At 41.6% G+C, this 27,633-nt stretch overlaps 2 protein-coding genes across 5 annotated transcripts in view; one reads left to right on the forward strand and one right to left on the reverse strand.

Moving 5' to 3' along the window:
• FGD6 (FYVE, RhoGEF and PH domain containing 6) overlaps positions 1-5,109 on the reverse strand; it is a 67,769-nt gene extending 62,660 nt beyond the window's left edge. The window contains exon 1 of the mRNA XM_042889792.1: positions 5,010-5,109. Within this exon, the coding sequence (XP_042745726.1) occupies positions 5,010-5,022 (13 nt within the window). The 5' untranslated portion in view covers positions 5,023-5,109. The remainder of the gene's footprint in view (positions 1-5,009) is intronic.
• Positions 5,110-5,386: 277 nt separating this feature from the next.
• VEZT (vezatin, adherens junctions transmembrane protein) overlaps positions 5,387-27,633 on the forward strand; it is a 56,244-nt gene continuing 33,997 nt past the window's right edge. For all 4 annotated transcript variants that reach the window (XR_006182078.1, XM_042889793.1, XM_042889794.1 and 1 more), the window contains exons 1-3: positions 5,387-5,494; positions 20,590-20,724; positions 27,048-27,137. Coding sequence is in view for 3 of the 4 variants with exons in the window: in XM_042889793.1 (XP_042745727.1) it covers positions 5,459-5,494; positions 20,590-20,724; positions 27,048-27,137 (261 nt within the window). In the remaining variant the exon portion in view is untranslated. The remainder of the gene's footprint in view (positions 5,495-20,589; positions 20,725-27,047; positions 27,138-27,633) is intronic.

Genomic DNA, 27,633 nt, shown 5'->3' on the forward strand with positions numbered 1-27,633 from the left:
ACTGCCACCACCAACAGGAAATCTATTGCTTATCAGTAAACAGCCAACACTACGTACAGTGCTGAAGGGGAAAAAAATGTTCAGAAATACCAAAACATCCAACGCTTAAAAAAAAAAATAGTTAAAAACAGACATTATTTTTCTACCAATAGTAGACATTAGCACAGAGGATGAATGCATACACTCCCTCTTTGTCCATCTTCAGGTCACAGTACAGAGCTGACGTCTGTCCCTCTGGTAAATTATCTCCTCCAGTGTGCTGAGGAAAACGTTACACCCATCCCATCCTGCTGAGCTTCTGTGTGACACTCAGCCACGTTTGAGGGAAACACGCTCCTGTCCTACCTTCACTTGGTTTTACAGGAGGAGAGAAACATCCTGGAGCAATTTACACTGAGTACTTTGGCCTGAAAATGCCTGTTTCTGTCCGTCAGATGATTGGATTTGGCAACTAAGGATTTCATTTAAAAATGTTCATCTATTTACTTACGCAACATCATGAATGAGCAGGAAAGCCAGTATGACAATGCAGACTTAAAAAACTGTAGAACAGCTCTAAGTCTCCTGTGATTTTGACATCATGTTATCTTGCCCAGCCAGCAATTATACGTAGGAAAAAGACAGGGAGAAAGAAGCTGAACAGAGCTGAACAGTGGGAAGAGCTCACATAGTGCTGTCTTATGCAATAAACCCAGTGGTGTTAAAAGAACGTTTTCCCAAGTTGTGACTTCGAACAACCTCCACTCTTGGGAATAGCGAAAGAACAGAAAAAAGTTCTGTTCACCTGCATCTGGCCAAGAAAAAGAGGACAAAAGATTCCAGCTGCAGGAAAACAAGTTTGTGGCCTGTGATCATTACCATAGTCCTCCTTCACAAGCCAAGCCAAAAGGATACTGACTAAACACAAAAGCCCAGTAGCCTGTCTGTCAGGCCGTTGTGCAGCCACAGCTCCATATCCTGCTCCCTGTGATGCTCCCCATGGGCAGGGACATCTCTCCCGGGCTCCACCCTCCTTGCAATGGGCTCCAGCTGCCCAAGGCCACTCTCCTCTACGGCCCTGCATCCTGTCCGAAGGTGATTTTCTTTCTGAACACGGAATGGCAGGAAGGCAGGGAAGTGATTCATTAGGGTGACATATGGGGATTTTTATGGGAGCAGATCCTAGATCTAGGGTACAGGTACACAGTCAAGTTGCAAGTCAACAGGGTAAGCCAACGTGTGAATCTGATAAGTCAGCTACTCTGTAATAGCTGACCCTATGCATATTCCTGTCTTCCCACACAGAATATAAGGCTATATGTTATTGCTGTACGTTCAGGACAGATGCAAAGATCAGTGTGATGGCAGTTAATACAGAAAAACAGACAGAGTGCTGCAAACCCGTTCTCAAGCAACTTAGATTTTCATGACTATTCATGAATAGACATTTCAGTTCAATTCCTTTACTTTCATTTACACAAAGGTTTTATTAGATGAACACCTCAAAAAAGTATTTTGAGTCCATTAATTTATTTCCTGTGAATGTGTGTTTGTTTTATTAAGCAGAGACTTTGATTTTTTCAGGTGTCACAATGTTAAAAAGTAAACGAGAAAAGGAGTGAGTCATGACATCCCGGAAGAGAACATGTGTAGTTTTTAAAATACAAGGGAGAATGATGGTTTCCAGCCACCACATTTTTAGAAAACATCCTAAACAAACTGCAAAAGGAAAACATTAATTTAAAAATCTCAGGTTGTCCAGCAACTTGTTGAAATAACACAGGAAAGTTGGGGAAAACTTTAGGATAAGTGCAAGAGACACATAAACAACCTTTTAAGATCACATCTGGAGATAAAGCCGAGTAACTATAATAAGAGTTGACATATTGGAGGGTTAAAGGGGCATTAAACCCCGTGGGCTCCATTTCTTCAGTCCTTGGAAGCAATGAGGTTTGATTGGAAAAGTCACATTGCTTTTGTTTATTCTGTTCCTGCTAATTTTTTTTTCCTTTGATTTACATTTTTGACATTAAAATGCATTACATATTTCTCATTGCTGCTGTCAAGTCAGATTTTCAATCTGACCTGTATGTTCTGCCTACATTAAATAATCTGTATCGATTCACAAATAAGGGCTGTTTCTTCAGCAAGAAATAATAACTGTCAAACTCATAACTCAGCTTTTGTTTTTCCCTTTTAAAGGCAAAGCATATACTTGGAGACAGCACAATAGATTCAGGCAGAAAATGACTATAAACGATTTCATCAGCATCACATACAATAATGTGCAGCACACGAGCAAGCACTGCAACATTAGCTGCAACTGAACAGTGAAACCATCCACAGGTTTCTCACTGCAGCATGATTGGTTTTAAGTAAGTGCTATAGTTACTTAACTCTGAAGAAGTCCAGATTTACATATACATTTTTGTAAGTGAAGGCAACAGCTATGAAAGAACTGCTTTACCAAATGCTGAGTAACAGTCAGCTTTGGGCTGCGATTTAATTGAAACAATTTTGTGGAGGAAGCAGAGGAAAAAAAACAGAAAAAGCACAGTGTCATGTAGAGAGGCACAAGGCAAGCTGCAGCAGAGCTGAGGCTGGGCCACTGCTGCTTCCGCAGCTTCAGGCAATGGGCAGAAGCTGTGCTCAGTACTTCTCTCCCCACCTCTGTCCCTTCCAGAGTGTCCTGCTTACCAAGCTGAGGTCACATATCTCTGCGAATCTTAACCTCAAATACTGAATCAATACTGATGACACTCTACCAAGCTGCTTTGTTGTAGAGTTATCTTAAAACAAGACACCAGAGAAATCCTCCAGCCCTCCAGACTCACCTGGATGAAGAGCAGAAGGCAATGCAAGTCCCACCTGAAAGCTTCACATGAACACTTATACATTCTATATATACACACATATGTATATACCTATATATAATCTGCATTATCACCCAGTTATCAGAAAGCTATTTTACACATCACAAAAAGCAGTGTAATGACTGAATTTGCAGTTTAAATAATTTCATTACAGGAAATAGATCCCAAAGGTCATTGGGATCCTGAAACCAAAACAGAGTAGGTGATGTGTTTCTATTTAAGCCCCAGCCTTATAAAGCATGTCTATGTATTTCAGAAGTCTAATTCTGTAACAACACGTAGAGGCAGATGTGCAGCCTTTACAAGTGTCTCCTCAGCAGTGCCCTGCCATGAGCTTCTTATCCAAACTGCCAAAAGCTGTCACACCGCTGTCAACAAGATCATGAATCTCTGATCCCGTTCTGCCTGTTCCCCAGATTATGTGAGGGTAAGAAAATATCTATCACATAGCTTATATTCTTCACACCCTCCACAGCCTCTCACCTTCATTTTCCTGCCTACCAGCACTCCCTGTGCCTTCCCCTTCTAATTCCTCACTAAAATTCACATTTTCCAGAAGCCTTCCCACTTTACCCTTACCAGTATTCCTCAGCATCCTTTTCTCTTTTGCTTTCCAAGTGACTTTGCTCATGTGAATCCCCCCTTCCCACCTTTCCCACTCACTCCATCACAACACTACCCCTAACAGCACAGCAGACCCTGCAAGCCCTGCAGTGACTACTAGTAGATGGCAAACCACTCAGACTTCAGAAACTTACTGCTGTATCCAATTTAATTTTCACAGCCCGGCTCTAAGCTCTTGGGCACCCCCTAACACAGATCTTCTATTTGCACAGCTGTTTAACTCTTAAAAAAAAAAAAAAAAAAAAAAAAAAGGCAGCAGTGAATTGTACTACCGGTAGCACTACTTAATAATGTGAACATGCAATCCAGCTGTTAAGAGGGAGGTGATACGCCGTTTTATTACACGGTTTTCAGAGCTAACCAAAATCAGTTCCACTAGGGATAAATGAAATGGAGCGGAAGGATGCATTCCATGGCTCTTTGCTTTCCAGTAAATTCTGATTAACTAAGAGAGCCCAGAAAACTTAATTAATGCTAGATTAGAAAACAAATTGGCATATTTGAGAGGAAAACACTGAGAACCCGGCTTCTGGTTTTGCTTGAAATCCGTATTCCTTTTGGTTTAAAACAGCCCTCCCCCCAGATCCTTACAGGAAACACTTTGCTGCTCCAGGCTTGCACTGTAATTAGTTGTTTCCACTCAATACATCATGATTCCACAGGGCATCTTTTCAATGCAGAAATGACTCCCATCCCCATCTTCAAGCAGCCTAAGAAAGGAACCCACTAATGCAGCAGATGGGTGAACAAAAGTACTGCTAACACACAACCGGATGAACAAGCAGAAGGGAAAGCACCCGCAACTCCCCTCAGCACGGGCAGCTCTGCTTTTAAACCAGGAATTTGCCTCACAGCTCTTTTGGCCTCACGTTGGAAACGGTAAAGGGAAGCGGGAGGAATAGCAGCAGGTCGGTACGGCAGGAGCGGGACGTCCTGCACCTAAGGGTGAAAGCTGGGGAGGGACTCTTTATCAGGGGATGCGATGACAAGACAAGGAGGAACAGCTTTTACCGAACGGAGGGGAGATTTCGGATAGACATTAGGGGGAAGATTTTCACTGAGACAGCGGTGAGGCAGTGCCACAGCTGCCCGGAGGCACTCACGGCCAGGCAGGACAGAGCCCCAGGCAGCTTCATCTGGCGGGAGGCGTCCCTGCCCATGGCAGGGGCTGGGACCGGACGGGCCGCACAGTCTCTTCAGCACAAGCCGTCCGGTGACCCTCGGAGCACTTCGTAGCGCCTCCGCTCCGGCAGAGGGCCGAAGCCCGCAGGCACCCACCGGACCGGGGCTGTCCTGCCAGCAAAGCTCCCGGCCCAGCAACCGCTCCCGCGGCGGTGGCACCGATCGGCACCGTCGGGCAGTGACAGCCGCCGCGCCGGTCTGCTCCGCGGTGCCGGGAGCGAACCTCCGGGCGGCCCCGGGGACGCCACGCTGGGACAGGACGGGCCGGCACCGGAGCGCGGCGGTGCCCGGCGCCGCCGTCCCACCTGCCTTCCCCCCACGGCCGCTCCCCTACTTTCCCCCGGCACTCACCGGCGGAGCTCATGGCGCTCCCCGCACCGCACCGCTCCGTTCCGCTCTCCCCTGTCCGTCACGGCGCTGCCCCGCTCGGGGCCTGGCAGCAGGAGTCCATTGTCCGCCCGCGCCGCCCCCCCGGCAGCGCCCTCCGCCCGCTCCCGCATAACGCCCCGCGGCGGGCGGCACACTGAGCGCAGCCAGCGCCCGCCGCGCGCCCCGCAACCGCCTCTCCGTGCGCGGCAGCGCCCCCTGCCGGGCGCCAGCCCGCCCCGCCCCGCCCCGCCCCTCCCGGTGCCCGCCTGCCCGCCCTGCCCCCCCCGCCCCTTCCCCCCACCCGGAAGCAGGCGCGCCGTGCCCGCTGGGAGCTGTAGTTCCATCGGCCGCAAGGCGGGGAAGGTGCCGCCGCCGGCGGGGCGGACTCCGTTTCCCAGCGTGCCCGCAGGGGGTGGCATGGCGGCGGGAGGATGACACCGGAGTTTGACGAAGAAGTGGTGTTTGAGGTGGGCGCGGGGGAGACCCGGGGCGGGCTGGGCGCGCATCTCTCCGCCCCTTGCTGGGGCGTTGCGGGGCGGCCCCAGGTGACCGCTGGGCGCGGAGCGCTACCGGGGGCCGCAGAGAGGAGCGCCGCCCCGGGAGGCCCGAGGGCCGCGGCAGCGGCGGTGGTGGGGCCGGGCGGGGAGAGAGCGCGGAGCCGGAGCGACGGGAAGGGGATGGAATGGAGGTGTGCGGACAGCGCGCCGTTCTGCGAGGCGAGATGGGGCAGGGACAAAGGGTCCGGGACCTCTTTGGGCCGACGAACCGTGTGTGGAAAGCAGCCTGACTCGCGGGAGAAGTGCGTGCACGCACACCCGTATCCAAGTGCTGCCCCGTCTTTCTAACGGCTGTGTTGCTTCCAGTCTGCGTAAAGCATTGTGTTGCATCACACATCGCGTTCTTAGTCATCTCTACAATACCGTGTAGACCTTATTTAAATCAATGGGTAAATACATTGGTTATCATTGGGTGACCAAATGGGATCGATTTGCAGTAGATCACTGTAACTACATCTCCGTGCTGGCCACAACTATTCTTTAGACATCTAGAAGATGCGGTTATACAGAAATACTGTCTTTAAAGGAATTAATTATATTAAGAAAGCCTCTGCTTTTACCAGGATGACAAAAGCTCCTTACATGAGGAATACTTTTTTTTTTTTTTTTTTTTTTTTTTTTTTTTTTTTTCCAGCTGTGTAGGTACTGCCTGCTCATGGCTTTGGTCTGTAGCACAAAGTTGTTATCCACAATCAGGCTTAAGTGCAGTCAGTAGTGCCTGACCCTTCTGCTGCTGTGGTATTAAATCACTTCCTTGAATGGTGTAAAGCTTTGTTGAGAATTTATTACACAGGTGCAGTGCCTGCCTTCTGCACTCACTGCTTTAGTAGAAGTGATGCTTGACTTATAGTTTCACAGTTCAGGCAGCACTTAGAGTTTTGATTAAAACGGGGAAGTTCTGCTACATAGGGAGTAAAAGATATCCTGGCATGTGCATTTGCACTTGACTGTTTTCTGTGTTTGTTGGTAGTGCATTTCTTTCTCTGTTAGAGTCCCTTGGTGCACTGCTGTGTTAAGTGTGTGTGTATGCAGAATTTACTATGTCACTTGTTACACTTTTGTTTAATAGTGTCCAGCTTATCTCTTCCCAAGTCAGCAGTTACTTTTGCAAGGAGACCTTCAGGATGTCGACCTAGGTTACTGTGAGCTTCTGACACTCCTGTGAGCAAAACATTGGACAATGTTATAAGCAATGGTGGCAGATTTAGCCATATACATCGCATCAGCTCTTTGTTTACAAAGCTGGTCATATTCTCTTACTCCTCCTGACTTGCACATACCTTCAAACCATAGAAAGGCATTTTGTGATAGATTTCCTGTTCTAAGCAGCTGAACTCTTCTTATACACACTGGAACAGTTTGCCCAAGGAGGTTGTGGATGCCCCAGGCTTGGAGGCATTCAAGGCCAGGCTGGATCACAGCCTGGTCTGGTGGTTGGCGACCCTGCACATAGCAGGGAGGTTGAAACTAGATGATCATTGTGGTCCTTTTCCACCCAGGCCATTCTGTGATTCTATTCATGGGAACATCTGTGGAAGTTTTGCCCATTTTCTTATTGTTTCTTGCTTGTGTTTAGTCTAATTGTTCGTTTCTTATCGTGTCTTAGAGTCTCTGGATAGTTTCCTTGGAATGCATGTGTATATCGGATGGCAACATGGGAATTAGCATAGAGAAAGAAAGAGACAAAGCAGGGAAGACATCTTTTTGTGTTCTTGACAACTCCTAGTCTGAGGCCTCTTTTGTAAGAGTAGAGAAACTCCTGACAGAGGAAGAACACTGAGAAATGCCAGGATTTTGGACAACTCTTGGGGTAGCATACGATCTCAACAGAACTGCTGTGAAGAAAATATGTGAGAGTGTGGGCTTGGAGCCTACTGCACTTCTACCTCTGTCTCATACCTTTAGTAATTTCTTTCTCCTCTTCCTTTTCTTTTCTGTCCACTGAGGTACCAGGATACAGTACAACTCAACATCTCTTCTGTTCACCCATGGTAGAAGTCGTGGTTACTGTTTCAGTGTGACTCGTGTAGGAACAGCCAGCATCTTACAGTAATTTCTGTTGTGATACTGCTCGGTAAAGTCCTCCAGTGTGAAAACAGCTCATAGAATCACAGAGTATCCTGGCTCCACACACAAACTACAGAAAGCTCAAACTCTGTGTCTGAAAGCATTGTCCAAATGCTTTAAGCCCGGCAGCATGGGCTTTGCTCGCTGCCCTGGGGAGCGTGCTCCTGTGCCCACCCACCTTCTGGTGAAGAACTCTCCCCTGATGCAGCTCCACGCTGTTTCTTGGTTCTGTTGCTGTAACCAGTGAAGAACTAATGAGAGTTACTTGTTTCTTTTGTTTCACTAGAATTACCTGGAAAAGATAGACAATTTTCCTAGGTAAAGATGAATACAATGTTACTTGAGCGTAGATCAGATGGGGAGAGGCTGAACAGCTTTGTACTCAGTGGGTTTGATGATGTGTGTTATGGGTATGAAGGTCTTGCAGGTTCCACAGGCAATGCATGGGAAAAGTGTTGTTGGTATTGTATATAGGTATGAAAATGATAACCTTCTTACTAGATACAGTGTTTTTTAAATCTTTGAAATTTATGTATCTGCATTAGTTAAATTGAAGAAGCACACAACCAGGCTGTACCACCTATTCGTGTGCTTCCCTGCACGTGTCAACTGTACAGCACTTTAGTATTCTCTTGTAATGCTCTTGACACCTGTCTGGTAATCTTTATACTTTTCCATTCCAATTACACTTACTATTTCCCTTTACACATACAATGCAAAAAGCGTCATACACCAGCAGGATAACTCAATTTGCTAGATCCCCAGTGTTCATGAGGCATTTCCAGTATGGTCTTTCAGTTGGCTGGGAGCATGCAGAAAGCTGTCCTCTTCCTGCTTAGTAGGATAGAACACTTTGCTGGGCCTGTTTAGCCTCGCATGCTGGTATTCTAAGTCAAGGTGGCTGGAAGTACCCTAGGTCCTTGAGGTTGCTGTCACCTAAAACAAGCGTACCAGCCCAGGGAAAAGGTTCTTCGTTACAGCTTTCAAAAAATTCCTGCATTCCTGAAAGTGAGTATTGATCACAATTCTTATATCAAAGAAATGTTACCATCAATGTTCTAACAAATGCATAATCGGGAAAGAAGAGCTCCTTTGCATTTTCTGTGCTCGAACAGAATGGGGAGTGCATCACCTGTTTCACATCACAGTTATGTCCAGTGTTATTTACTACACATTTTTCAAGTCATAGCTCTGTCCATTGGGCTTAAATATATCAATGACCACTGCCTGCATTATAAATTTTGCCACATCAAACAGATGATGGTTCACTTAAAGGTATTTATCAGACCACTGATCCTTATCGAATAGCTCTGACGGAAGACAAGCACAAGGAAGGTATCACAAGAGCCATCCCTGTGATTGAATAACAATGAGTAATGGTCACTTTACTGGTCAGAAATGTTGCCATCCTCTATCCAGTTTATAAGTGAATTCCTACAGCACCCAGAAATTCTCATTTACTGCCTGCATAGTCTTCTTCTGCCCAAATTTTTACTTTTGTTCCACTTCAGTTCTTACTTCTTAACTTCAGTCCTTGCACCTGTTCTGCTTTACAGTCAGTTGCTCTTTTAATGGAAATGCTAGAAATATTAGGGGAGAGGAGGCAGAACTCAAGAGACACAGAGGTGCCCCTGATGCTTGGCATGAATTTGCCTGCCAGCAGTGTGGCAAATCAAAAATTGCTTTAATGTAGAGCAAATTATGGAAAAAAAAAAAGTTTAATTCATGTCTGTTATTTTATTAAAGATGTTAAGGTAGAGTAGAGGAAACTTGATAAGTTACTTGAGATGAGGTTTTTCCCAACCCAAAGAGAGGTTTGTTTCTTTGGACAATATTTGTTTCTTGATTTCTTTTAATTTTTGAATATATAAATGTAAAATGTTTATTAAAACTATCTAAATTTATGCATCATTATTCCAATGGGAGGAATGCGTCAGAACTTCATTGTTTTGATAGTAACTGCCATCTACTTTCTGACTCAAAATTCATTCATGGCTTCTTTATAGTTGCACTTTTGCTAATATTGTCCATTAACATATTCCATTCTTTTACATCTCCTGAATTTATCTCTTGACGTATTCAAAGAAAGCAGTCCTATTTTGGCTAGGGCTATTTTGCTTAACTGACTAATCCAAGATATTTAGTCTCCTTTTACAGAATGTGTTTATTGTTATTCACTGCTTCAAGCTTGAGTTCATCTTTCTTTACATGAGCCTGCAGTGTGATATTCAGTGTTCTTGCTGGGGCCTTGTAGAACTGTAGGCACTTGTTTCTGCTGGGACTGCTTTGATTCTTGCATCGTAGGCCTACAGGCAACTTTCTCAAGTGTTCATACTGTTGATTCAGTTATAATGCTACTCATGTTTGTGCTCTAATCATCATTACTGGAGGAATTGTTTGTATTAGTCACTGTATGTAACATCTTAATGTTGTCTACTGTTAATTTGCATGCCATTATCACTCAAAGTACCCACCTGAGATATCCAGGTCTTTATGTATGATATTTCTACACGTGATGTTACTTGGTGTTACCAGGACATTTCGTTAGCATTCTCTTGGTATGAAGATGAAGCTTTGATCAAAGTCTGATTCTGGAGGAGCTCCATTTGTAACTGTCTGACCTGATGGTTTTCTATTCCACACAACCCACTGTTATCTTTGTCATTTATGTATTTAGTTCATTTTGTATCTTAACTGATATGGCATGGTACTGAAAGCCCATACCCCACAAAGCATAGTCTCAAAAGTCCATATAGGCTTTCTCAATTTCCATTATTTAGAAAACGAGCTGTCTCATCAAAGGATTTGATGCCATCTACCTCTGGTAAACTCATGTGGTATCTTTGCTGATGATCAGTTCTCTTCTTTGTCTTTGATTTTTGAAAGGAAGATTAATTATGTGCAGTAGCATGCTGGCTTTTGATCAGATTCATAGAACTGACATACTGCTTTTTTCTCCTTGGCAGCGTGTCTGCTGTTTTTTCCACTTGCAAGTTTATAGATTTATTAAAAAATCTTATCTGCTGGATCTTTGATCTAATGTGCCCATTCTTTCAGAACACTGGGATGAAGGTGATCCAAATACTGTTCAGTAAGTGCATTTTCAGCTCCATAGTCTTGCTTGCAGCTAAGTCATTTGTCCTATATTTTAACGAGCTTGCACAATATTGTTTTGCATTTGGGTTGTTGTTAAAGCTATGCTCACTAAGTCACAGAATGGCTCAGTTTGACTTCCTAAACACAGTGATTTTTGTCACTTGGCAGGGTTAGAAATGCTTTTTTTTTTTTTTTTTTAAAATCTCTAATGTTATAAGTAATGAAGAAGGGACTGGAAAAGAATACTAACAGCCTCAGTGGTAGTGTCTGTAGTGCTCCCTCAGCAGGATTATTTTCACTGAATATCTTCTTTACACTTATGGAGAGGTTTGTGAGTGGAACTGTAAGCAGGATCAGGAGACTGACTTGACTATAAACTAGGTGGCTAAGAAAGACAGGAGGGGAAAAAAATACCTTGATGTTATTTTTTCAATCAGATTGTTTCATGTTTTATCTCGCTGCTTGGCTGTATAAATATTACCATTAGTGTTGTGGAATGGTACTGCACCTTTCATCTGCACCCGCTGCTAATGTCAGATTAAATTGGCCGTGTAACTGCAGCCTGGAGCGATCCCTCTGCTGCAAGTCGTGGTGCACTGTAGAGGCACCTGAGCCAGTGGCAAGTGGTCTAATTCAGTTGTTTTGCTTCTCAGCAGTCTACTATGAGGAAAGGGAGGATAGACTGTGCTCTCTTTTCATCACATCACTGGGAAGAGGCAGGTGATAACAGTGAAAACAGAAGAAAGTACCAGCTTAAATCTATGCAAGAAACCTTCTAGTGATTGTGGGTGCCAAGTATACTCATCAGGCATTTTTGAATAACATTAATGTCTTATCTAAGCAGGCAAAGGAAGGTATGGTATGGGCCATGTGGTGCACAAACCCATATTGCCATTATTATTCCCAGCAGGAAATTTGAAGACAGAAGTACATGCTGATTCACAGTAATTTATTTTTTAGATCTCTTGGTCCAGAAATTTGGAATCTTCTGTGCTAATTCCTCCAGGGTCATTTTTACAGGGCAGTTAATACTGTATACTGTTCCCAGCATTTTGTCACGAACCAACTTCCTTGAGACACCCAAAATATAAAATCTATCACTGTGCTTGGTTGGATGGGGCCAACCAAGAAATATTCTATTGGTTTACCAGTCAGATGCATTAACTTCATGAATTTCATTGTATGTGTAAATGAAAGTAAAAATCTGTGAGCGTTAGTAACCGATATAAAACCAACTATGTGTTTCGTGTGACAGCTCAGTGTGGTGGCTTGTGCAATCAGTGACTTGCCACCCAATGCTCCAGGTCTGTGACAGGCCTCTTTCTCTGTCTTCCAGGGTGGATACGTTTACCACTTCTGCCTTCAGTTTTTCAGTTACTATTAATTTCTGTCTTTGACAGAGTAGATCAGCTTTTGTATTCACAAGTCCATTTTTGATTGGGTAAATAGCAGTGGGAGCTTTGGATTATTGAGATTCAGAGCTTTCCTAGCATGTAAGACTACTCCATAAGACTTTTCCATTGTTTCAGCACCTCCTGCTGAAAATGCAAAGGGAAGAGCTTTCCCGTTCCGTAAGTTCAGTGACATGGAACTGTGCATGGATTTTAAAGCTCTTCAGAATGCAGAAGTGCATGCAATTAGAGATATACCGTGCATCAGAAAATATCCAGGAATACATTATGGCTTCAAAGTAGTTCTCGGAAACTGCTTCTATATCACATGGTGGAGTAGCATTGAAGAGACCAAAGCCTGCCTACTGTGGCGGTGAAAATAGAATAGAAAATGTAAATGATTCTTTTACTGTTGAAGTCAGTCTAATATTAGCCCTGCCAGTGACTGCCTGCTCGTCAGTTGGATGAAAGGAGGAGGTAGCTGCCAGCCAGGAGAATAAGACCAAGGCTTTTAAATACTGTTGTTTGGGAAATCTTATTAATGACTTCATGTAAGATCGATGTGCAGTAATTCTTTCAGGCAGTATCTTTTTAAAAGCCTTTAGCAATCTGTCATCCTCGCCTCCCTCCCCCCCCAGTTATAAAGCCACATTAGTCAGGAGAAATTGCACAGCCCTGGGAAGTTTCAAACTGCATCCGCTGATGCTGTCAGGAAAATGCTACTGTGCAGGAGCACAGGTGCGATTGCATTGACTGCTACTCTTCATCCTCGGCTCGGGTCATCCTGGAGGGACGAGTGGAACGAAACGGGGAGGTGGGCGAGATTCTGTCGGATGCGTGGGAACAGTACAGGAGAGAAAAATGGAACACCCTCGTCCAGGAGACAAAGATCGCGCTGTCTGTAAGTGCTAGCTCAACTTTTCCAAGTCATGTTTTGAGAGAGAGGGAGAGATTTCAATATGGTTTATTTGGTTGGGAGCTTTGCCACCTGTTAAGCTCATCTGTTAGGCTTTGTAGATAAGCAAAGTCTTTTTCAAACCGAGAATTCAGAGCTTGTTGTCTGTTTGGAGGTTGTTTGATGGTGTTCCTGGACCACTCAGCTTTGAAAAACATTTCTGTATTTTAAGAAGAGATCTTTAAACCCTTTATTTTGTGCAATCACATTAAATGCTACTTTTAAGGTTATTCTGCTCCATTAGCTATGGTTGAAAGCTGGAGCAGGGGGTTACTAGATAGTAAATTTTATCTTAGTAAAGAATTTGGGGTGTGGGAAGACCCCATCTCTAATGGAGAAATCTCTAATGGAGAAATCCTGAGTCATTTAGTTCACGATGCATCAGCAAAAATAATTTGGGTGTGGCTTTCATATTCAGCTGCTGTTGTAACACAACCATGACAGCTAACAACATCTTATTTGTGATTACAAAAGCTTTTCTCAGAATATGCATAAAATGCACATATTAAAGTGCAATGTCTGTGTTTGCTGCAATAAATAAAAGATATTTGAGAAAATATCAATAAAAAATCAGCTCTCTTCTGCAACTAAGAAATCCTCTATCATAACAGCCTTTCCATCATGTAGCAGTATACAGCACTGTGTGTTTGATTTTTTTGTTAATATTTGACTTGCTTCTGGTATTTATTTTTGCTGTAGGCTTAGAGTTGTGAACAAGATGATTGGTTCTGATCTTTGGTTCAGTTTAGGAGCTGGGTTTTTTTCTAAGTCAGTGCTGTGTGGAAAGTGGCTTTGAAATAAAGCTTGGAAAAGGGGTAGAGAACAGAATCTTGGGATTAGATTGAGACTCAACTGCTTTCAATGGTCAAGAATTACAGTTGCCATTAACCATAAGTATTTGAGTGAAATGTAAAATACATAGGCTGAGAGAGCTGTGAATAAGGAGGAAAGGGAATTTTTTTCTTGATTCTGGACATGAGAGCTAATATAAACCTACAGAATATTATGAATTTCTGTTTACAGTTGGATGTCTTTGCAGTGTGACATAGTAGTGAATTAGAAAAGTCATACAGAAATAAGCAGGAGTTTCTATTGTTCCTGTTGTTCCCAGAAAACCCAACTTCTTAAAATCTAGGAAAGTTTATTCCTATTTCAGCCCATGAACCATATCAGACAAGCTGTTTCACTTACTAACCAGATTCTCCTTGTCTAGTCTGTTAGAAGTGCACGAAAGAATAATGGCTTTTTGATTATTGGCTGTCCTGAAGCTGTTCTCCATTTCAAGAATGTGTTTTTGACAAGCAGCACAACAAAATGATGTTCTGGTTGTAACACCTCTCTCTTGTATCTAGGTGATCTCAGAAAGTGAATTGGAAGACACAGCTTTGAAGAAACTTCAGAAATAAATACATCATATTGCTGAAAAACCCTATCTTGGTATCCTCACTTGCTTTAGATGGTGGGGGTCCAACTTGTTGGCTTGCCTGGGCCACACTGAGTGAAGAGTGATTGGCATGGGCTGTGTATAAGATTGATAATTCATGTACTTATCATAACAAAACTTCTTTTAATCCACTGTCAGTGTGTGGCGGGCATGAGAGGCAGAGTTAGCCCTCATGCCCTTCCCACCACAGTGTTCAGTTGTTGCCTACACGGTCTGCACTCAAGCTACACACCATCAGTTTGTGAAAAACATCACTAAAAAAATCACGTAATAATGTTAAAGTTGATGGTATTTGGGGGACTCGTTACTGACTGTCCCAGGGCTGCGTGTGGCCTGTGGCCTCTGGGTTGGACATCTCTGGTTTAGATGGCATTTTCCACTAGTAACTGGTGCTATGATGATGATAGGCAGGCTGAATGATGACTGTGTCATTCTGATATAGGCAACTAGGAATGAGTAAATGAGACTGATATTCAAGCATGAGCAATACTAACTATTCCAATAGTATCCAGTTTGAGCGATTGAATGTGAAGTTAAAGATTGAAAATACATAGAAATGGATTCCTTTAGGATAATATGGTTCTGTATTAATAGTAGAATGAGATTTTGTATTTTACATTTCCCATTCAAATCATCTACTGAAACAGTGTTGCTATCCCTTTCCCTGACATTCTAACAGTTTTCTTTCAAGACTAACTTGTATTTTTTTGTACTCCAGCCTACTGCTCATTGCAAGGATACATTTCTGTTATGTCCAGAATTTCTCAATCTGAAACTAGCACCTATAATATGTGGATAAGCATGAAAATCAACTGGGGGAGTTGTTCATTTTAATTTTATTTTTTAATATTGGGCTTTGAAAAAAGAATGCATGAATATTAATAAAGAAAATTAGGAGGCAAAGAAGCAGATTCTGTAAATTCAAAGCTATGATTTATCAGGCGTCATATGTGTTAGGATATTAAAGTATTGGTTTTTAAAGCTTTGTGAGGATTGTGAGTATTTATTATAATGTTTCTGTTGCTAGTCTTGAAATGTAAGTATATAGTGTAGCATATTTTAATGCTATCATATTGCAAGGAAATGTTTGCATAGTCTTTGACTGCATTAGTTGAAGAAATCCTCAGTGAGTTACACAGCCTGCACAGCTTTGCAAGTGAGAGGCTTGTCAGTAACACTTAAAATCAGACAGTATCTAGGACATTAAATATAATGTCAATAAATAGTTTGTGTGTTTATGTTAGTGTAGGCTAACGCATGACGTAGGTGATATTTCTAATAAAAGAGAAGTTGTAAACCTCAAATTTTATTAATGAACAAGCTGTAAAGCTGAGTGGGCTATGCAAGAGAGCTCACTTGTAATGGAAGTTCTTCATAATCTCATTTCACAGAGGCTTCAACCCACTGCTTAGTTCTTTCTGTACCCACATCTCATATAGTATAATGGATTTAGAAAAAGGAAATAATGGTATTTTTTCTTAGAGCACAGGGCATAGTTCTTCATTTAAGTTACTAAAAAATGAGGTTTTACAGTGTGGACTGTAAATTTAGCTAATAATCTCTTAAGAAAAATAGGGGAGAGAAAATGGGTGGCCAGAGACGGTGTACTAGAAGAGGTGTTGCCAAAGTCTAAGTTCTTCCTGAGAAACTCAGAGAACATTTCACGTTTACTTGAAGGAATATGTATGATAAACATTCAAGTTAAATTTTAATCACAGAATCACAGAATTGTAGGGGTTGGAAGGGACCTCCAGAGATCATCGAGTCCAACCCCCCTGCCAAAGCAGGTTCCCTACAGCAGGTAGCACAGGTAGGCATCCAGGCAGGTCTTGAACATCTCCAGAGAAGGAGACTCCACCACCTCCCTGGGCAGCCTGTTCCAGTGCTCTGTCGCCTCACTGTAAAGAAGTTCTTGCGCATGTTTGTGCAGAACTTCCTATGCTGCAGTTTCCAGCCGTTTCCCCTTGTCCTGTCTCCACTCACCACTGAAAAGAGTCCGGCCTCGCCATTCTGCCCCCCACACCTTAGATATTTATAGACCTGGATCAGGTCCCCTCTCAGTCTCCTTTTCTCAAGACTGAACAGACCCAGTTCACTCAGCCTTTCTTCATAGGAGAGATGCTCCAGGCCCTTCACCATCTTCGTGGCCCTCCGCTGGACTCTTTCCAAGAGATCCCTGTCTTTTTTGTACTGGGGAGCCCAGAACTGGACGCAGTACTGCAGATGAGGCCTTACCAGGGCAGAGTAGAGGGGGAGGATCACCTCCTTTGACCTGCTGGCCACGCTCCTTCTAATGCACCCCAGTAAGCCATTGGCCTTTTTGGCCACAAGGGCACACTGCTGGCTCATGGCCAACCTGTCGTCCACCAGGACACCCAGGTCCCTTTCCATTAATCAATTATAATTTGCCAATTCAGTAATCAAAAAAGTCAAACTGTAAGGGGGACATTTAAAAATCCTTTGAAAAGTTAATCAGAAGGATTTTACTTAAAACCTAGTAAGGTGCTCTATTCTACCTTGATTACAAGAACAGATGACATCGTCATCACAACTACAGTCTAATGTTTCATTAACATTTGAAGAGCTGTTTGATTTGTTTTGTTTAGATTTTTATTTCTGTGCAGTAGAAATTACACTAAATAAGTTAACTGTGTGTTTTTAATGTAGTGTAAAAATAAGAGAGAAGAGCCAGGCATTCTTAGGTCTATGCAATAATTCACTTACTAAATATAGCATTCAGGATTTTAGCTGATTCTCTCTGGTTTTAGTGGACAGAGTCTCTCGCTGCATGTCCCTTCCTCTGCCTTCTTTTATCCATTCCTGTGGGGAAGTGGAACCAATCTAAACAGCTTTATGCTGTTTTTCTTGATCAGCTTTTAAGAAAATGATCTCATAGTGTATCATTCCCTCCTGTGCCTTGCACATTTAAAGTGACCTTACACAATCAGAATAAAAAAACTCTTTTTTTCTTCTCCTGGAATGCTGACAGATTGCTTTCCTTGTACTGAATATTTTCTCTGTGGTGGTTTTGGATCATTAGCAAAAACATAGTTTGCATTTCCTTTAAGTTGGTTGGTGCTTGCTTGAATCCCTTGTAACGATGAGCTATCAGCAGTGTGGCCTTTCTGCAGTGACCCAGAAGGAGAAGTAATTTTACCTTATTTCCACAACAGAGAGCTGTTAATATCACCAGCATCTCTAGCATTAGTTGGTTAGCTGAATGGATTCTGTCTAGCCTTGCCCCTGCAGGGAAGAAAGCAGAACACAGAAGATATGCCCAAAGATAGTGGGCAAACCCCTTGATATATGTATTTTGACAGCTGTCCGTATTCAGGTGAGTATCAATAAAGAGAAGAATAGTCTCGTGTCCTGCTTGTGGCAGGTGTGATTGAGATGATTGTCGTCACGGATTTGCAGATTACTGAGGTGAAATAGTCTTTAAACTTCTTGGTTTGTTTTCACGCCAAAACACAGTATTTGAGGTGCAGTCTCACTAGCTGTGTACAAGGGCACTGTCACTTCCTAGTCTTGTTAGCCTTACTATTTCTGATGCAGGCCAGGATGCCATTGGCCTTCTTGGCCACCTGGCCACACTGCTGGCTCATGTTCAGCAGCTGTCAGCTAACACCCTCAGGCCCTTTTCTGCTGGGCACCCATACTGCTGTGGTTATGACCCACATGTAGCACTCAGCACCGAGCCTCATTGGATGCCGTGAGGCCAGACTGAACTCCATTCACTGTGACTGAGCCCAGCCATCAGCCAGATGAACTCACAGAACTGTAGGTCTGTCCAAACCAGGAGAATATTGTGGGCAGCAATATGAAACGTGTTACTAAAATTGAAGTATCCATAGTCTTTACCTCATCTAAGTGTCATAGAGGAAGATCAGGTTAGTCAGGCAGGACCATCATCAACCCGTGCTGGCTTCACAACATTTGTTTGTCTTATCTATACTGAGTGATGGCACTCCAGATGACCTTCTCAATTACCTTCTCTGGTACCAAGGTCAGACCAATAGGCCTGTAATTCCTGGAGTTTTGTCTACACCCACTTGTCTAAACTTGAAACGCTCTTGCTGATTCTGTCTGAAATATCCATGCTACCCTAAGAGCCTCCAGTGTGTGCGGGTTTGAGTTGTTCAGGTGTGCTGGCAGTGTGCCGCCTGCTTTGTGTGGAGACCATTTCCAGAAGACATGGTTATGCATGTCCATTCCATTTGAAGTTTTGTCCTGAAGTTGCTGGGGTAATTTAACATTGCCTTAAATAAAAGAAGTATTCTGGTCTATTATGTTTTCTTTTGCATTTGAATTAAGTAATTCTGGTGAAGAGGCATGTTGCACTTTTAGAGAAACATAGCTTCTTTCCTGCCAGTCTAGGATTGAATTGTTTAATCAGGGTTGTCTGCACTTGAAGAAGTACTTGATGGTGAAGAAAGGATCCTTGGAAAAATGACAGGAGGTGTCACACTAGAAAAATTCCCGCAAGGAAGTGAGTCATTAACGTAGGGTAGTGCTTTGCAGCATCATTGTCATGGGTGAGGGGACTGCCTGCACCTGCACAGAGCTGTGAGCTGGTATGAATGTTTGAGTTTCAGGTTGAGTGGACTCTGAATCTGATGTGAGTAACTCAAGGGGAGTATGCAAAAGTGTGCATCTGCATGCTTTCAGTAGATAAGACTGGTCCAAATAGCACTTTGGTGATGGGTTAGAAATAGCCCTGCCAGTAACAAGTTCATTTATTAAGCTAGAATTGATGATTGCTTCAGTTTTTCTGTACAGCAAGCAGTCATTTGAGGTTTGCTCATGTTGGTTCTTGGTCATGGTAGAGACTATTTTCACAGCTTGTTTCTGCAGACCTCCGCAATTGTTTGCCAGTTACAGTGGAACTTTTACTTCTTACTGTTCTTGTTGTCTCCCTGATAGTAAGTTACAGTTCTTTAGATGTTTTCTGTTCTTCTTACGCAGTTCTTACCCGGTTGCAGATTACTGTGGGAAGTTGGTAAAGATTGAAAATAAATTTCTAAGCAATGGGACTGAGAAGTTTTCTTAAAGTGAAATCTCTTTACATCAACTGTGTAGGACTGGAGTCAATGTAAATATACTCTTCATCAAATATGTAATAAATATTGCTGTATGCGTGAATGCTAGCAAATAACAGTTATTTAAATCTAGATATCTAGTTAGGGGTAAAAAGAGAATGCAAAAGTCTGTATAGATAAATATTTAAAAATGTAAAAGTCCATTCAGTGGTGATCAGAATCTCATGCTTACTCTAAAAGATTTCCACAAGGATTTTTCTTCAAGTAGTGGTTTTGCCAGCAACCTCAAGATCTTGATTCGGGTTGTTGTTTTTTTGTTTGTTTTATTGTAATTTTTTTTAATAACTGTGACACTCAGTTGCCAGAAGTGCCAGTGTTCTCAGAGAGAGTAGAAGCCATTTTGTAGATCTTTTTTTTTCTCATTTGTGTAAAAGGCTCCTTAGGTCCCTAATCTGTACTGAGTTTTCATTTACTGAAGTTTGAAACGTGCTCTAGTTTTCAAGTTTGCTTGAGTAGAAGTAACACAGAATGTATTGATTCAGTTTTTAGGAACTTAAGAATGCAGTGTCATCAAGTGCTCTGGAGACACACAAGAATATTTTAAAATATATTGCTAGGTGTTTAGTTTATGTATTGATTACATGTATGTTTTAAGCTAAAGAAACATTGGGTAACCTGGAAAAATATGGCTTTGAAAGAAGTTGGTTGGTTGTATGTTTCTCATCACACTGTATATTGACTTTTGCAACCTTTTTCGCTGCAGTCAAGATAAAACTTGAGGGAGACTGAAAACAAAGGTTTGACTTATTTGTTCTTGCTGTGACACTGTGGGTCTTTTCCTGTTACATGCCTCATTGCTGACTGCATTGTTTAACTGTGCTTCATCATGTTATAGTCATATTTTATGGTAAATAGGGAATATCTTTTGCTCTTGGTTTTTGGTTTTGGTTTGGTTTTTTTTGGTTGGTTGGTATTCTCAAATTTTTCCTTTTATTTTTTTTTAACTCTTTCAGAATTCACCACTCTACGAGTATCTGCAGGATTTGGGACACACTGATTTTGAAGTATGTTCACCTGTGTCACAGAAGGCAAAGCAATGTGCAGTAGAGGAAGGCCAGAGAGAGAGGACTGTGCACACTGCCCAGAAAGTGAGTGTTCTCCTTTTTCTTAATATTTATCCTCCCAAAGAGAGCCACATTACTTCACAGATAGGCATAATTGGAGAGGATAAAGATGGAATTCTTACTGTAATAATTAGAAAGAAAAGTTAGTAGTAACAGTTTTCATGTGTTGTCTGCAAATATGTTTAGGAATATCTGATCTGCCATTATATTTTGAGGTGTTCTTTGCTTTTATGTGAATTAGGGAAGAAAAATGCTTTGATAGTAACTTCTGTAAGAGTTGTAAATGACATTATTTACTGGATACTATTACTGTGGCTTGGCATGATATTCTATGAATAACACCTGCGATTTTCTGGAACAAAATGTTTATAAGTCCCAACCCTTCTCAATCATTCAGTTCCTAAATGTCACCTCTTATGTAACAAAATACTAAGAAAGAGGATTTCTGGGAAGTAGAAATACCAGAGCCAATCTGAAGGAGAAAGTAGAACAGTGCTTAGGTTCTGGCAATTTTATAACGGTAACAGCTGACAAGGTCCATCGGCTAATAAGCTCAGACTTCTTACTTTTCTATTATTTTAAATAAGGGCTAATGAATTTTTATGATCATTTTTGTATTAAAAGTATTCTTGAGAATTAAGAGCTTGGAGAATACTGAAATACGGTAATGCTGTAAAATACAGCATTAATTTGGCCACTTAACACATACAATGGTCTACTCAATTCTTGTTTTCCTTGTTAAAAATAAATGTGATTTTACTCTTATTGATAGCATGTAGGCCATGTGGTTCAGCTGATGATCTCTAGTGCGGGTGAGGAAATTCCAGTCTTGAGGCAACCAATGTACAACTCTCTTTGCTGATCCTAAAAAAGCAAGTATATAGAAAATTCCATAGTCAGACAGTCTGTCTGACTGTCCTCAAATCAGAGGTTCACAACCCTTTCCCTCTCTTTTGTAACCTCTGCTGCTTCCCTGCTCCACAATGTTCCACTTTTCTGATTAGCTGGCAGTGAACTAGGGAGCAGTGTGATACAAGTGGTCCTGAGCTCTCCAGAAGGTCTCCCTGCAGGATGTGGTGGATGGGGGGATCATATAGTGAATTAGGTGAGCTGATATTTCTCTTAGGCTTCTCTTTTTTTTTTTTTTTTTCCCCAAATAGTTCTTAAGATGCTTCCAGGAATGAGTCGGGTAATAGTTGCAATTAGGTAGGCTTTATTTCAGCATAAAACTTTCAGTTTTGAATGTGTCCTTCCTGTTCCTCCTTCATGTCAGATCCAGGCATTTTTTATTTCAAGGGCTTTTAATCTGTTCTGCTCTGTGTGGGGTCTTAGGTAGGTAGGCTTCAGAAGTTTGTGAATTGATGTGGATATCAGTGCTGTTTTTCTGATCTGGAGATGGTGCACATTGTTATGAAAAATAAAGTAATGCAACTATGGAAGTCAGTACAGCAGTATGATTCTATGTTCATGTATGTGTCTTCCACTGAATTTAATGCGAAACTGCTATAGGGTTAAGAACCTTAAAAGTGTAAGGATGTACTGATTTTAAAAGCCTCAAGGATTCTGTTGTTTGGGTTTTTTTCCCTTTGTTCCCCTTCAAATATTTTACTGCTTTGGGAGGAAGTCCTCTGGTATTACGTCAGCTGTAGAAGTAATTCATCACGGCTTGCTGGGCTACTTGAAAGCACAGGGCGTTTGAAAATGGATTGCACATTTCTTACGAATACCAGGATGACATTCATACTGTCTCATTTCAGTCTAGACAAGGATGCATGTGGGGAAAAAAGGAAGAAACGTTTGTGTAATTGGTAGTGATAAAATTTCGTAGGTTCTTCTAACTGTTGTTTCAGTAATTTGGGAGCGTCGTTTGTAATCTAATGTCAGAAAGTCTGTTTTTGTGTCCCATTTTTGGCAGAATATTTCAAAAGGAGAGAGACAGTTTGTTTGAAGAAGTGCACCGAAATAAGGAGGATCTGGGCCTTTGTTAAAACTTCTCTGTGATGTACAGACAAATCATTTCAATTCCCATCCAATCATTTCCTCATTTTTAGATCGGACTATTATCACTTCCCTTCTCTCACTGTTTGCTGATGTAGTCTCCTGACATTATAAAATATCCAGGAAGCAAGTGGTTTCCAATCTCTGAATATGTACCCCCTCCTAATGTGAAATGATCTTAGCTGAGTCTTTAGTATAGCATAAATAACATGAATACAGTAGGTGTTCCATGTTGAACAATGCTTAGTACATGGATATTATTTTCTTTCTATTGTGAAAAGCAAGTTTACAAATGGCTTCAACTTTAAAAGATACTTCAGAGTTAAATGCAGTACAGATCAAGTGCATAACAAATTAGAGTTTTGGCTTTCTTGGTTACTATAGTCCATCTATCTTTCCTACGTTTTCTAACGGATCTGAAACACCATGGCATCTGAAACAATACTCTTTTCTTTAAAAGGTGGTTTACGTTTTAGGGGGAGCATCCAATTCTGCTTTATTTCTCCATCTTCATCCCATTCTGCTAAATACAGGATTTGTTCTGAGTAGAAAAGGAGATAAATGATGTTCTTGAAGAAAAAAGTAAAATAATATTTTTTTTCTAGGTTGTCAGCTGACTGATAGTGGAAAACTCGTATTAGAAAGGTTGCAGTGTTGCTATGTCTTTGAGTTGGGATTGTTTACTCCTCTTGTAAGGCAAGGGGGATCCCTGTTCAGGTACAATCTTGTGACATACAACAGTATTTTGGCAAGGTAAAGATCTAGTGTGGGATCTTAGTAGATTGAAAAAACAAATCTAAGAGATAAAGATGTTCCTAGTGACTGATAATAACGTTGCTGTGTTTTGCTTTCCTACAAAGCAGAGCATATTGTTCAGGCTTAGTGAGAGATAAAGGCATCAGCTGAATTTGAAGTGCACCTTAATTAGTTTTTTGGTTGGTTAGTTTTGTTTTGTTTCCTTAATCAGATCTTGGTCTTAATGAACACTGAAATGAAAAGCTGTAAAGGTACTTCAAGAGTGCTCTGAGGGCTGAGGGAGTATAGAGAAGTGGTTCAGCATGGTAATTACAGTTGCAGTGCTTCTGGCTGTACCAATCTCAGGAGAAAGTTACAGCCAATGTTCTGATCTCATGGTCACTTGATATTCAAAAGCACTGTTTAAAGGAAGCTTTAGATTTGTTTTCTGGAATTAAGCCAGAATTATTTGTGCAATTCTGCTTGATCTTTAAGGAATATGCTTCTTTCATATACATTTTTCCTTTCTCATTCACTTTCCTAGACTGCTGTGCATATCTGAGTGTCTTAACTGATTTTACTCTAACCTCATCCTGACTCCAGTGTGACAGTTATCACTAGAACAACGCAGGTACTAGAGGCAGATATTTAGCATTCTGTTGAGGCCATCCACAGAAATTGGAAAGGAGGGACAGGTCCTTGCCTTTGCCTATGGCTTCCACCTGCATAAGGCCAGCTTGGAGTAGCTGGAAGGTTTTACTGCTTAGTATTAACATCTTTCTGAGCTGCACAGAATTGGAAGGCGCCAATATTAATGATGGTGTTTCAGATACTGCTGAATTGCCGTTTCAAGTTCACCCTGCATAGAAGAGAAATATTTCTAAGAATTTTATTTTAGGTTCAAAATGAGTGATCCTAAAATGTTTGATGTTCTGTGCTACTTTTAAATGTTAGACAGTGGATATCTTCAATTCTGCCAATTAAGCTTAGTAATAAACTTAATAATAATTACTTACTAAGCTTATTAAGAGAATTCATTTGGCTGACTTGCTTTCTGATGTTGTAAGAATGATGCTCCAGAAGCACTAGCAACATGACCTGACTTGTGTGTTGATGCAAGTTTGTTTTACTTGTCAGTAACACTCCCAGTGGGAATGCAAACTGTGAGACACTGTTCCAGGGAACTGAATAATTGAATGTGTTACTGCACTCTACTGGGTCACAGCCCAAGACAGTGGGTTGTCTTGTTTTGTTTTCAAGCACTGACATGCCTGTTGAGCATTTATGCAAGCTCATATTTTTATTTTTAATCTAAAACATGGCGAGTAAACCAAACAGTTATGTAACACATCAGTCTGGTTTTTTCAGTAATTCTACAGTCTAGTTTAGTCAGCTGGTAGCAGTTTAAAACTGTCTTTGGTGTAGATTTAAATGCTTATGATAGAAACAGAAGAACTTCAGAAGGCCAAGCAGTGGAAAAGCTCCCAGAGACATCATTTTAAATGAACAGCTCCTTTTGCACTTCACTGTTCTAAGGCAAGTGCTTCAGAACAAAGTATTTGCCTGCTGCTCAGATGTAGAACAAAGTATTTGCTCTTCAAATGTAGGGCAATGGCTTTATTTATTTCATCTCAATTTTCCACAAATTGTCATCAGATAATTTTGTTTTGTTTGCACCACTTCCCAAGAAACTCTACCTTGGAATATCATCTACTGCTCCAGTTTGTGACACCCTTCTCCCCCTCAGACACATGGCAGTGCCCTTGAGTAGCCTTGCATTCTTTGCCCATACAGCAAAAGTGATTCTTGCTTTTACCAGCATTACTGATAGTGATGATAGAAAATAGTAGGAGAACAGGCCTTTTTATTTTTTGATAGCTTGACCGTGTTGCACTTGAAATTACATTCTGTAACATGCTTGAAATCCCCATCTGCATTTATTCTGTAGGCTAAGTTGTGTGAATTGCAGGAGTAGCCCCTTTAACAAGGCTTGGTGATAGCTGTGTTGTGGAAAGAAGCATCATTACAAAAAACCATATTGTCAGTTTGTCTATCTACGGTCTATTAATTCTTTTTGACACAGGTCTGTAGTTCTAACTGTGTACTGAAAAGTGCATGCAAGAAAAACTTGAGTAAGGTTACCTAAGTGGATGCAAAAGTGAGTTAATTCAAAAATTGTTCTGTGAATCATAAAGGCTGCAGAGGGACAATTTCTGGTGTTGTTCAAAGCCATTCTGCTCTGTATCAAAACTTCTGTCAGTGCCTTTCAGAGGTCTGTTAAATTGATTGGTGTGTCTGTTCTAGCTCCCATCACTGGCCTTACGTGAAAAAAATCCCAGGCTGAGCACAGCTCAGTACTTTTGTTGTTTAATTTTATTCTTCCGTTTCCAGCCTTAGAGTTGGAAGCATGGTGGAGAAGTTTGTGTTCCTCTTATCACACAGCTGCTTCAGGAGCATTTCTGTAGTTTGCATTGGAACAGGGTTGTACCTGGAATCCTGAAATCAGAGGCTCAGTGTCGGTTCCTCTGGGCAAGTGACCTTTCAGCTGTTTTTACACTTCTCTGTCTTAAAAAAGAGAGAGAGAGAAGAAAAGGAAGAAGCTGATTTAATGCAGATACCGTTTATAGACTAAGCTCTTATGATTTTTTTTATTGTTGATGTGAGGTTGTTATTTTTTTGTTTGTTTGTTGTTTTTTAAATAGTATGGCACAAAATGTAGGTGCTTCAAAATTCAAATTTTTTTGCCCTACATTTCACTTGATTGTACTGTGTGTCAGCAGTTTGAAAATTAACATGTAGGGTCTCAGAATTCATGAAATAGTCAGAGGTAAATACTTTGAAGAATATTTCCTGACAGCTCAGTCTGAGGAAAGTAGATGTAGAACGTCTGTCCAAAACTCTGCCTTTTTCATGAGAAGTCTGGAGAGGGAAGCAGAGTCATGCATCTATTTAATTATGATATCTTCATGTATTTTAGGAAGATGTGCGAGTGAAATGCGTGGTGACAGAGAGCAGGTTCCCCTAATTAGTGTTGCTCAAAGTTACATTTACAGCTTGGATGAAGCTGTGTATTTAGATTTCATGGGAGAGGCAACATGGGGAGAAAAGTAGCTGATAGCAAGTGCTGGTGTGACAGGGAGTTTCTGAGACAATTCCTGTTAAAATCATGCATCCCTGCTTCTGTTCACTCATCTTTCAGTATCTTGTCCTCCAAGGAGAAGTTCCTCTCCCAGTCTTCTACTTTTCTTCAGTCTCAATCAGCCATTTAACACTGCTGCTTTTTTTTATCCTGAAGAAGAGAGAAAATCTCCGTACTGAGTTGTTGCCAATCTGAGATAAAACAAATTCTAGCTGTATTTATTTTTAACAGTACAGCATAACAATTCATTACATTCAGTAGGTGGGGTGAATGAAGCTTTATTTCACAGTCTTGTGTACAGGCAAACTGAGCGGAAGCAGATGTTCCCATACTCTGAAGTTAGGCCAAATAGACTAAGGGAAACTTCCTTGCAGGTACATGTGTCTGATTTAACAAGAAAAGAAATAAAGAAATTGTCTGTCTGTTATTTCTTCCTTTTTTTTTTTTTAATGGAAAGAATTTCTGTTCCTTTCAGCAAAGCATCCTGTCAAAACTAGTTGAGTTCTTCAGAAGTTGGTTTCCCTTTCCACAGTATAAGAAAAACGATGACATACTGCACCGATTGGTAAGAGATTTTTTTTTTCCTTTTTTATAATTTCCTTTCCTAATCCACAGGTCTTCCCCTCCTTTGTACCTTCTCTTCCAAGCACCATCTTTAGTTTCTGTTGGTTTTTTTTTTCCTTCTAGCAGTTTTACTTAATCTTTAGGCAATATTGTTTCAGAGGTAGGATGCATGGCAAATTGGGCACGCGCACAGTGAAGGAAAACTGCCAGCAGCCAGCTTGAATATATTCACAGTGTGGAAGAGACTGTCAGAAATTAAATAAATTCTTGAAAGCTGAAAGGAATTAATTCACATTAAAACTGCCCCAGTCAGTGGAAGACACTGCAAAAACACTGAGAGAAAGTCCCTAAGTTGCAATCAGTGACTTGCAGACACAGCTCAAGATGAAAGCCTGTAGAGCATCATTTAGTGCCGCTTTGCTCTCTTACAGCTTCTTAGCTCAGGCGTAGCAGTGTGCTTGGGCAGCTCCACCACTCTTGGTCCTGTCCTGAGCTAT

Source organism: Lagopus leucura, unplaced genomic scaffold (genome assembly GCF_019238085.1).
Source record: "Lagopus leucura isolate 7727_CA_CO unplaced genomic scaffold, USGS_WTPT01 Super-Scaffold_100159, whole genome shotgun sequence".
Lineage (NCBI taxonomy): Eukaryota > Metazoa > Chordata > Aves > Galliformes > Phasianidae > Lagopus > Lagopus leucura.